Genomic DNA, 12,833 nt, shown 5'->3' on the forward strand with positions numbered 1-12,833 from the left:
GGTTCTTTTTTTGATCATGGCTTTCAGATTGTCCAATAATTTTAAAATTATCTCTCTTGGATCTATTTTCCAGGTCAGTGATTTTTCCAATCAGATATTTCACATTTTCTTCTATTTCTTCATTCTTTTGATTCTGTTTTATAATTTCTTGATTTCTCGTAAAGTCATTAACTTCCATTTGAAGAAATTATTTTCTTCCTTGAGCTTTTGGACCTCCTTTTCCATTTGGCCAATACTGATTTTAAGGCATTCTTCTCTTCATTGGCTTTTTGGACCTCTTTGGTGTAATATTAGTGTAAGGCTAATGGTGAGTGTGTAGGGTGGTGATGGGAGAACAGTTAAAGATCTTTCCTGCCTATTAATAGGCCTCAGACATCTTTTGTTAATTTCTAATGAGGCACTGGGTCATGAGGGTCATACCTTCCAGTTCTGAAAAGAGTACATATACTCTGAGGTGAGGTTTTACTTTGGGGCTTATTTTTGGAAGAAGGTTCCTGTGCCAGATGAGACTCTGGGTATCCACTAAGGAGCCCCCTGACTTTGAAAACTCAGATGTTGGTGCTTCTCTCTCTGGTAATGATGTATGTATTGTCTATGGTCAGATAGTCTGTCTGTTGGTCCTTTTGTTTGTAATTTCTGCTTGTAATTTCTGTTTGTATTTTCTCTGAAGTTCAGGGTGCTGACTTTTCCCTCTGAACTAAGTGAATGATATATGTATACTTGAATAAAGTAGGTTGTTGACCCCTCAAATGTTGCTTTCCTTTTAGAAAAGCAGATCTAAGAACCTTTATAGCAGGCTCTCCTGTGTATGCTGGGGTCCTTGGTGTTATATTTGGCCATTTGGGTCTATTTTTTAAGGTGTTATTTTCTTCAGTATTTTTGGAAATCTCCTTTAGCAAGCTGTTGACTTGTTTTTCATGATTTTCTTGCATCACTTTCATTTCTCTTCTCATTTTTTGCTCTACTTCTCTTCCTTGATTTTCAAAATCCCTTTTGAGGGCTTCCATGATCTGAGACCAAGTCATATTTTTCTTGGAAGCTTTTCATGTAGGAGCTTCGACTTCGTTGTCTTCTTCTAGTTGTATGTTTTGATCTTCTTTGTTACCAAAGTAAGATTCTATAGTCTGAGTCTTGTTACACTGTCTGCTCATCTTCCCAGCCAAATGTTTGCCTTTTTAACTCTTTGTCAAGATAGGACTTTACTTCCATTGGGGATGGGGGTGGGGTTTCAGGCATTTTGTATCAGCTGCTTGATCCCCCACCATCTGTGATCCCAGAGCTCCAGAAGCAGTCACTGCTGCTGCTGCTGCTGCTGCCACAGTCACCACTTCCTCTGCCCTACAGTTGAGGTCTGACCCCATATAGTCTGCACCCTCCTCTTTCACTCAGGTCCCACAGAGTTTTCCAACTGACCTTCTATGCTCTCTTTGGCATTTGTGGACTGAGAAGTCTGGAAACTGCCACAGCTGCCAGTGATTCAGTCCCCTGAGGTCTGCTGCAGTCCTGTCTGTTCCAGTACAGTCCCTCCCAGACTGCACTCTGTTCCCAGTCTGGTGTGATATGCCCTTTTTGTTAAGGGTATAACATATAAGGTTATAAGGTTAAGACAATCTTCCAGGTTGTCTTTGGCTGGAGATTTGTTTTATTCTGTCATTTTGTGGCTTCTCTAGCTCTAGAATTTGTTTAGGGTCCTGTTTGACAGATATTTTGAGGGGTTTGGGGGGAGAGCTCAAGCAAGTCACTGCTTTTACTCCACCATCTTGACTCTGTTCCCCTGAGCTACAGTCTCTTATCACTAGCTGCCTTTTGGACATTTTAACTGGATGTCTCATAGACATCTCAAGCTCAATACATCTAAAACAGAATTCATTATATATCACTCAATATCTTCCTTGCTTTCAAACTTTCCTATTATTCTCAAGGGTACCACTACCCTCCCAGTTCATTACTATACACACTGTCATCTTCAATGTTTCTTTGAGGCATGCTTTACATATTCAATCTGTAGCTAAGTTTTGTCATTTCTACCTTCACCAGATCTCCCATATATATCTTCTCTTTGTTCCCTTCACTCTTGGACTACTGTAAAAATCTTCTATTGAAGAGGAAACAAAGAATAACAGAAGTAATAGTATAGAGAAACAGATACTTAAAATATTTTTAAAAATTAGCAAAAGAAGAAATTATATATATATGTATATACATATACACACACACACACACACACACACACATACACACACACACACATATATATATATATAAAATCCAGTAACAGAAAAAGAACTTGAATAAGTCATAAGAACTCCAAGAATAAAATCTCCAGGACCAAATTAAGTAAATTCAATAAAATATTAAAAGAAAAACTGATTCCATTAATGGAATACTAATAAAGCTGCCCTCTAGCCCCAATATTCTAACTTCCTTATAAGCCTTACTAAATAGCAGGGATGTCTTGATTTAGTCACACAGTCTGGCTTTGACCACGCCACAGGGCCCTCAGACTCAATACAGTCACTGCTTCTAGCTAGCCACTGCCCCCAGATCCAATTCAAGTATTTGAGCAGGTGTGTCCTTGGACTCAACCATAATCATATCATTCATTTAGCCCAAGAAAGGATCATAAGATCTAACTATCCATTTTAACCAGACAGGCTCACAATAGGTAGCCAATCAGAAAACAGCATGACCAGGATGTTTTTTTACCACTGAACCATAGAAGGGACCTTTCCCCTATTGTCTAACCCCTTAACAAACCCCTCCTGCCTTTCTAATATTCATAATTTCTGTTGTGTAATTAATACCATTACACTATAAAAATTGTCTGTTTTGTCGTTCTAAGTTTCTGATTCCTCTTGCAACCTAGCCCTCTTCTGAGGGGCAGCAATCCTCAATAAATGCCTGTACTTGGATTAGAGGTGGTCTGGCTCTGAATTCATTCCAGATTACCCCCACAACACATCATGAAACCACAGCACCATTACCACATAAATTATTTGCAATAATATGAAAAGAAAGTACCCTTCCATGCTCTTTCTAGTATGTAAATATGGTTTTTCCATGTAATCTAATAAGAAAATTATAGGCCAATATCCCTAATAAACAGCTATGTAAAAATTTAAATACAACATATTAGAAATATTACACATTATGTTTAGGTTCTATACTAAGAATGCTGCTTCAACATTAAAGAAGAAAATAATTACAACAAATCATATTATTAATATAAATAATAAAAGTCATATGATTATGTCAATAGGTTCTAAAAAGACACCTATTCCTATTAAGGATTTTAAAGAGTACAGGAATAAATGGAGTTTTTCTTAATATAGTAAGATTTATCTAAATCCTAAAATGAAGGTCCCACCATGTCAAACTACACCCCTGACTCCCATTCAATAAACTTCAATGGCTCCCTACAAATATAAAACCCTCTGTTTCACATTCAAAGCTTTTCCCCCTTCCTCCCCTCTTTCCTATCTTCTTATACCTTACTCTGTGATCCAGTATGACTAGTCTCCCTGCTGTTCCTCAGCCAAGATTCTCTTCCTTCTCATTTCTCCTTCCTGGCTTTCTTCAGGTCCCAGCTAAAATCTCATTTTCTACAGGAAGCATTTCCCAATCCCCTTAATTCTAGTGCCTTCCTGCTGTTCTGATTTATCTTGTTTATAATTTATTTGTACATGGTTATTTGCATGTCCTTATTAGAATGTGAGCTCCTGGAAAGCAGGGAATTTCTTTTGTATTTTTTTTTTTTTACTACCCTAGCACTTAGCATGGTGCCTGGAATATAGCAGTAGCTTAATAAATATTTGTTGATGTACTGAGAAAACATTATATGTAATGTAAGAAAAGTAGGAAGCCTTTCCAATAAGACCAGGGTTTACAAGTATGCCTATTATCACAACTTCTACTTAAGTTAGTAATGGAAATATTCATTAAAGAAAGACAACAAAAAAAGTTGAATAGATAAGCACAAGTAAAAGGGGAACAACATTATCACCATCATGATATGATGGTATACTTGGAGAATCCTAAAGAGTCAACTAAAGATTAGATAAAATAAAAGCAAAATTGCAGGATATAAAATAAGTTCACCTAAATCTTAAATACAGACAATAAATCAGAAAGAAGGGCTACAAAGAGAAAACACATTCAAAATAACTCAGAAGCTATAAAATATTTGTGATTGCATCTGCTAAAATTCATCTGGGCACCGTATGAATTCATCATTTTTTAGCAGAAAGAATGACAGGTCTAAATTATTGGAGAAACGTTCATTGCTCATGAGTAGGTTGAGTCAATATAAAAAAGACAATACTAGTCAACCTAATTTGCTTATTTATCACCATGCCAATAAAACTCCTGAAGGAATATTTTAAAGTATGAGAAAATTATATATTACATAAAAAGGGAAACAGGTAACTAAAGAATTGATTAAAATTTCTAAGATTAAGAGCTATTCTCAATATATAAATTTTGGTCAAATGACATGAACAGATAGCTTTGAAGGAAGACATCCAAACCATCACAGTTACATAAAAAGGGTTTAAAGGTATAAAAATATTTAGAGCAGCTATTTTTGTGGTAATAAAAAAAAGTAAAAATGAAGGGACTGCCCTCCCATTGGGGAATGGCTAAATAAATTGTGTTATGTAAATGTAATGAAACTTTATTGTGCCAAAAGAAATAATGAAATCGCTTTAGAGGAAAAAGGTAGATTTCCATGAACTAATGGAAAGTAAAGTGAGTTAGAATGAGGAGAGCAATTGTTACAATGACAACATTATAGAGAAAAATGAATGAAAGTCTTTAGAATTCTGATCAACAAAATGATGTACTAGGTGTCCAAAAGAAGGGATATGAGACATGTATTGATTTCCTGGAAGAAAGGTGATAAAATTAAAATTCATAAAGAAACATTTTTGGCAAGGTCAACAAATGAAATTTCTTTCATCAGACTGTGCAACTATGTGCTGAGATTTTTATTTCTCATTTCTTTTTTTTAAATGCTAAAGGGGGGTTGAGGGAGATAATGGAAAAGAGAGATTAATTTAAAAATAGAACAAATGTGGTTTAAAAAAAAACACGTGGTTTAAAAATGGGAGGGATGATTGAGTGGCCATTTTTGAAAAAGGTGGAAGGGCATAAAGAAAACAGCAAATAGAAAAGTTGGCCATGGCAAGGAGAAGGATCATTTCATTATGGTTTTTGTCCTTCATTGCTGAAGAAGATCATATCATCACAGAAGTGATGACATAACTTGCACTTGACTTTGTTTTGAGTGAGGGAGGGTGTGTGCAGGTCACCAGCCTTCTCTTCCAGAGCCATCTGAATCCAGTGACCACATATTCCTCAGGATGACTGGAGATGATCGAGGATGCACTGGGAAACCTTTGGCCCTTTACTCCAAGGCTTTGTGGGCACTCACTTAGGGTGAGGCAATGCCCATTCATTGAATAGATATTTCATTATTAGAGATTAGAGGAAAGGAAGAAGGAATAGGGAATCATGTCAAGGGGTACTGAGGTGAAGAGAAGGGGAAGAGATTGATTTCACATTAAATATTAAGCCTTAATTTTCTCAGGGAAGTAAATGGTGAAGAGAGGGTAGGGGGAGAGGGAAGTGTGGGAGAGAAGAGGAAATTTGGAATAGATTCTCCAGGTAGCAAGACAAAAAATTAACTAGGGAAGATTAAAAAGATTGCTGTGCTGAAGTGAGAGCCCAGTTGAGGTTACATAGTATATATTTGTAGTGGACCCAGTCAGTATGTTTGTGTAACTTCCTACTGCGTTATTGAACAGGATTAGGTATGAATAGAGGGGGGGAAATGATGGGAGTAATCCAGAGTCTGAATTTGCCAAAGCATGAATAGGATAAAGGGGCAAGGGACTTGAGAAGAGAGGACAGTGTGGAGTTCAAGTCCTCAATTTTAGGGTCTAGTGTGTATACAGGGATGGAAGCAAAGTGAGAGAGAACACACAGAAAAGTAGAGAGATTAAAGGATTGGCATGTAATTCTTTCACATTTCTAGGATTATTATTCATTACTCCTTTTCATGCATTCTCTATCCCAGCAAAGCTGGATTCCATACATAAACTTCACACAAGACATTTCATCGCCTGTCTCTGTACTTTTGCTCATGCTGTCTCCCATACTCAGAATGCCACTCTCCTCTTATTCCTGACTTAGAATCCTCAGCTTTCTTCAAACTTCAACTCAGATGCCATCTCCTCCTAGAAAAATAGCTTGATCCCTTTCCGTTGTTTTTGCCCTCACCTACCAGACATCATTTTGTCCTGTTATTTCATTAGTACTAGGAATTCCAAGATGTCTGTCTGTCTGTCTGTCTGGCTAGCTACACACATATATCTGCACAGATATAATAAAAAATTTTGGTGTACATTATTTGCACCAAAAAAATGAAAGCTCCTTGAAGGCAGGGACAACCTTGTTTTTGTCTTTTTATTTCTATAACTTTAGTACCATTCCTGGCAAATGGTAGGCATTTCATAAATGCTTTTGAATGAATTAATAACAATAATTGCAAGAGGGTTCTGGTTTCACTTACAGTAATCTTGCCTTTAATGGCTGCCAACTTTTCTTGGGCAGTAAGAAGATCCGAACTTGCTTTACTCAGGGCTTGACGCTTGGGTTCCACATCACAGAATACCTCATAAAACCTCACAATATTTATGACCCAGGAACAGAGGCCAGCTGCTGCATAAGACTTAGAGGCCACAAACTCAGGATTAAATTCTGGATCTTGAAGATACGGTCGGATAGCTTTCAGGCAGTTCTCATGTATGTCCTCCTTGTTAAAGTTCACCAGGGAGTCCAGAAAGCCATCAACTCGGGCCATGGTAACCTTGGCAGCTTTCCAACTTCGATCTCTGGGTACTCTCCCTCCAGGGGCCATGAGAACCATTACTGCAGCAGTGACATTGCTGACGGCCAAAGGTGGTGAGCCAAAGGATTTCAGTTCTGTTAGGTTGGTCTGAAAGGAGATGAGTTTGTTAGAAGTCAATGAATGGGGTTTGCTTTGTACCTAGTCAGTAATTAAGCTAAGTTCCAGAGTTATCCATCTGAAAGAACAGTTCTGAAACCTGAAGCAGCCTTCTGAATTTTAAATTTCATGACTCATCAGAGGGAAATCAATGGCAGCTCTATAGTGATTTCACATATTTCCCTGAATGATTAGTTGAAAATCAGCGATGTATTTTCAACATTTCCACAAACTCTCAGCCCATTAAAAATATGCAATTATTTTACATTCAACTGGAAACAGAAGTTCACATTCTTCAAGATATGTAGCATGTCATGAATAAAAGATAGGATTATTATAAATTAATTTTCATTCTACATGCAAATGAACCACCCTATAACCCAACTAGACTTTATTCTCTTTAATTAAACTGCTTTGTTCCATGGGGTATTCTAACTACACTTGACTGTCTTGATAGCAAAGTGTTATTTTTCTACACAGAGATATTTACAAGACAGGAATTCATGTTTTTCCAGCTGTCTTTGCCTAGACTCCAGGTCCCTCTCCACATTTGGGATCTATCTAAAGTTAACATAGAGAACACATATATGACTTTTCAGTCAGACATACATGGTTATTACAGATGGGCATAAACACAAATGACTTGTGAAGGTCAATGATCAGGAAAGCCCTTGTGGTTTTCAAGTACAATCCCTTGTGTGAGTCTTTTCCCCCAAACCACCCTTTCTTCTCAACTTTCCTATTACAGTTAAAGGGAACCACCACCCTCAAATTTACTGTTATTCTCAATTCCTCTCTCATACTAGCTCTACATATCCAATCCATTGCCAAGTCTCATTATTTCGACTATGACAATATCCCTTGTTCTCACCTTTGAACATTCTAGGGCGGGCTGTCATATATCACATTTGAACTATAGCAGTTGCCTTCTAGTTGGTTTCCCTGTCTCAAATCTTTCCATGTCCCAATCCATCCTCCATCCACCTGCTAAAGTAATTTTCCTAAAGTTCATAGTCTACTCATTTCAATAAACACCAGTTATTTCTAGGAGCAAAAATAAAATTATGTGTGACATTTAAAGCCCTTCACAACTTGGCCCCTCCTCCCTTTCAAGTTTTCTTATATTCTATCCTACCTAACATAGTCTATGATCCAACTACATTGGCCCACTTGATATTCTTGACCCTTGACACTCTGTCTCCCTGCCCTATAACTTTCCATTGGCTATCTCCCATGTCTGGAATGTTCTCTTCCTCCTAACTTCCCTGGCATCCACCAAGACTCAGCTCAAATTCCATTTTCCGTAAGCGATCTTTACTTTCACTTCCAGTACCTTCTCTCTGGGATCCCTTTCCATGTACTCTGCATATATCTCATACATACACAGTTGCAATGGTCTCTTCCATTACAATGAGAGAACAACTTGAGGGCAGCAATGACATTTTTATCTTTCTTTGTTGTCCATTGTTTAGGACAGTGCCTAGAACATAGTATACACAATACTTATTTATTGACTATCTGATTCTTATAAAATGTAGCCTCTAGTCCTCATAGTCCTGCTTATCCAACTCTCCATGCCCTCCAGGTGGTTAATATTTCAAGGAGTTACAACTCCTTAATCAGTGAGGATATCCCTACCACTAATCTTAATCATAGTGTGTCTATAACTGAATAGATGGTCTTAGAGATTTGCTATGATATGGATACCCTCTCTCCTTAACCAATGGAGCAGACCACAATTCATTCATGACTTTTTATCTTTTGCAACTGTTGTCTATATCCTTCCGTAAAATCAAGAGGGGACGATGTCAATATGTTATGAAGCTTCCTCTCAATTTCTTGATATTAAATATATACCAAATGGAGAATATGCACTCCTTTTGTCATATTTCACTCCAGGCATGTGCTGGAAGCAGCTTGAATTCAATGTGAGCATTTATACCGTGGAAATTGCCATATGCCACAAATCAGATTTTGATTTATTATTTTGTTTTTTGTCTACACTTAAGCAATAGCAAAAATGTTAATAATGAAGACTAACCTTAAAATGAGTCATATACAATTTTAACGGACTCATAAAGTAAAACAACTGATGGAGTCTGAATGCAGATTGAAGTATAATATTTTTCACTTTGTGTGTGTTTGTGTGTATGTGTGTGTGTTTTGTCTATGTTTTCTTTCACAACACAACTAATGTGGAAATATGTTTTGCATGATTGCACATGCATAGCCTATATCAAATTGCTTACTGTCTCAGGGGAAGTAAGGAAAGGAGGGAAAGGATTCAGAACACAAAATTAAAAAAAATGTTAAACTTGTTTTTACATGGAATTGGGAAAAATAAAATCTTCTAATAAAAAATCATGTACCCTGCATACCCACCTCCTTCTCACTACCCCATTAACCTAACTCTTTTTCCCACATATTTTAGATGAGACCTTTTCCAGTGCCTTTAGTGCAAATGATACCTACTATCAAACTGAAGTATTAATTCCTCCAATAGCTTATGCTTCACAGCCATAAACATAACTAGGAGAAAGCAGGCATTAGAAAGATGCGCCTTTGTGCGAAGGCAAAATTTGGGGCCGTTTAAAATACTGCCTAACTTCCCAAATACGAATGATTCTCTTCTTTGTGTTCAATCCTAGGACAGGTTCACTGTTTATCTGCAGAATCTGCCCAAGTCATATAAACTGGTCCAGTCTATTCAATTGCAAATTCTAGTGGGAACACTGGTTAGTCTTCATTTACTTGGTTTTTCCTGTGTGGATACTTAGGTCAAACCCTTTTGAGTGATTAAGGAACTCATCGAGGAGGCTGTAGAGTGTTGTGGGGTTTGATGCTTTATTTCCCTACCTTATTGAGGGTGTTGAGAGCTGCTTGGGCTGCTGTGAGAGCTGGCTCTGCTTTGGCTAAATCTTCCTCACAGTCTGTTTGCTTCTGCTTGACCTCCAACATGATCAGAGCCACTTTCTGTTCCTCTTCGTCAGCAATGGCTTTCTCTTTGCTCACTTTTTCTGTCTCCACTCCTACCACTTGAATTAGTTTGTCAGCATCTTCATTCTTTTGCCTGAGCTCTATTTCCTGGAGGGCCAGTTTGGCTTTCAGGTCATCTACCTGAAATTTGGAAATATGTGGCATGTTAGTTGCAAAAAACCAGGGGGAACATGTATCAACCACAACATTGTGAGAAAGTCTGAAGAGAAAACAAAGGAACGTGGATACTCCAGGAGAAACATGCTCAGTTCTGACAGCAATTTCTCTTGAAGCAGTAAGTGAATGCTATTGATGTTATGAAGTAAAAAGGGTCACAGAATGATAAGACTTTTGGCCTGCTCCCTGAGAGAATCTTAGATGTTAGGAACAGAATCCTGCCTTCAGGCAGGTAAAGTATAATTACCCCGATTTTAAAGGTAAGGAAACTGAGGTCCAGAGATTGAGGGCTAAGGTTTGCCAAAGTATGACTGGAAATAGGAGATAAGAGTGAGAAAAAGTGCAGAGTTGGATTTTATTTTTTTTATTTTTTTATTAAATTATTTGATTTGTTTTCAGTGTTCTACAATCACTTCCATATATCTTAGATTTTTCCCCCTCCTTCCCTCTTCTTCCCCTCTCCTTCTCCACTCCCTCCTTGAGACAGTGTACAATCTTATATAAGTTCTACACATACATTCCTGTTAAATACATTTTCACCTTAGTCATGTTCCATAGAAGAATTAAAATGAATGGGAGAAACCATACAACAAAACAAAACAAAACATAATACAAAAGAAAATGGTCTGCTTCATTCTATGATCCATTTCCATAATTCTTTCTCTGAAGGTGGAAGGCGTTTTGCCTCATGAGTCCATTGTGAATTTTAGAGCTGGATTTTCTAAGTATAGAGTCAGGGTGGGAAGGGAGAGGAAAGTGCAGTTAGAGCAGGGTAATGGTTTGAGAAGGTACTGGGGAAGGGGTGCAGAAATTGGAGGTCCCATTGATGGCAAAGAATATGTTTAAGAGAATTGGGGCATATGGAGAGACTGGATGATAGGAGATTATGGGAAGATAAGGGAATGTCAGAGCTTTGCTTAAAGAAGTAGAATACTGGTAGGCAAGAGTGAGATACAGGGTATGACTCTCAGTGTGTGTGACTGAGGAGCCAAAGAGTAGGCCATGGAATTTAAGGAGACCTAAATAGAAGTGCTATGGGAATACATAGCACTTGAAAGGATATATGCATAATATGATATGTGGTCCCTGATCCTGAAGGTGTAAACCTAATATGAACATATGGGAAAGCAATAAAAATGATATATTTTATTGTACTGTTATTACATGCAATAAGAATTCATAGAAAAAAGAAAATCTGATGGGAAGTCTGGAAAGACTTCTTGGAGGAGGTGAGATTCACAGAATTTCAAAGTTGAAAGGGATCTAGTATAACTCACCCTCCAACAAGAATCCTCTTGATAGCACACTCAATACTCATACAACCTTTGCTTTGAAGATGCCAATGAGAAATAAACTACTCTCTTTCAAACCAGCCCATTACACATTTGGTTTGCTCTGATTATTAGGACACTTGCCCCAATAGCAAAGCAAAATATGTTGCTTTGCCACTTCTACCCTTTGTACCTAGTTTTTCTATATAGGGTCAATCCTCTATACTCTTCAAATATTAGAATGTAGTTAGTGTCTCTCTTCTTTTTTTTTTTTTTTCTAGACTGAACATCTCCAGATTTTTCATCTGTTTTTCATACGGCATGGTCTCAAGGCCCTTCCTTCATGTGGCCCCCACATCATTTCATAAAAATTTATTTCTAAACAAATTTGTTTCACAGAACTAAAAATAATACTCCACATTTGGTCTGCCTAAAGCATAATGTGCAATTATATTAAAACCTTCCTAGTTCCATACACAATACCTCTCAACATGACCTAAGGTCACATTAGCTTTCTTGGCTGCCATATCATGCTACTGATAAAAATAAAGCTTACAATTCACCAGAAGGTCCAAACAATTTTCAAATGAACTGCTTCCCCATACTTTGTACTTGTGAGGTTGATTTGAATCTGCATTGAAAACTTTGCATTTGTCTCCTTTAAATGTTAACTTATTAGATTCACTCAAATGATTTAATCCATTGGGATCTTTTGGGATACTGACTCTATCAACCCATATGTTGGCTGTCATTTTTAGCTTTGTATTATTTGCAAAAATAAGCATGCTAGTTGTGCCTTTATTAAACTCATTGATAAAACTTAATGAGCACAGGGCCAACCATTTATCTCTAGGGTAATCCATCAGAGACTCAAATTAACTTTAGACCACTAACTCTTTGTGTTCGGTCATTGAAACTTTGAATGTGCCCATGTATATTGTCATCTAGCACAACTCTCTCCAACTTGTCCACAGGAATAATATGAGACTTTGACAGATGCATCATTAAAATTGAGGTAAATGTTATCTACATCACCTCTCTGATATATGAGCAACATAACTCTGCCAAAAATATGAAATGAAGTTAGCTAACAGGACTTGGTATTGATGAAACCAAGTTGGCTTTCAGTGAACTTAATTCCCTTTTCTAGGACTTGATAAATCATTCCTTTAATAGCCTCCAAATATTAATAGACCGGTGATCTCATTGATATGAATATTTCCTTCAGTGATGTAGACCATCATCCAACTACGCCTATCCATTCTATCAATTCCTTTCCATGGCCTCTCAGAGGTTTATCATAGGAGGAGCTTCCTTTGTTTTCTTTTAACATCAAAAAAAAAAATGCTAGTGGAGCACATAGGATGTCCTTTGGTTATTTCTCAATTTCATGACATGACCAA

The 12,833-nt window shown here is 37.3% G+C and overlaps 1 protein-coding gene across 1 annotated transcript in view; it reads right to left on the reverse strand.

Annotated features, from left to right (window-relative positions):
* DNAH9 (dynein axonemal heavy chain 9) overlaps window positions 1–12,833 on the reverse strand; it is a 459,447-nt gene that overhangs the window by 148,753 nt on the left and 297,861 nt on the right. Inside the window, exons 49-50 of the mRNA XM_072645065.1 lie at window positions 9,863–10,123; window positions 6,572–6,997 (exon numbers count right to left, since the gene is read on the reverse strand). Of these exons, the coding sequence (XP_072501166.1) occupies window positions 6,572–6,997; window positions 9,863–10,123 (687 nt within the window). The remainder of the gene's footprint in view (window positions 1–6,571; window positions 6,998–9,862; window positions 10,124–12,833) is intronic.

Source organism: Notamacropus eugenii, chromosome 2 (genome assembly GCF_028372415.1).
Source record: "Notamacropus eugenii isolate mMacEug1 chromosome 2, mMacEug1.pri_v2, whole genome shotgun sequence".
Taxonomy (NCBI): Eukaryota; Metazoa; Chordata; class Mammalia; order Diprotodontia; family Macropodidae; genus Notamacropus; species Notamacropus eugenii.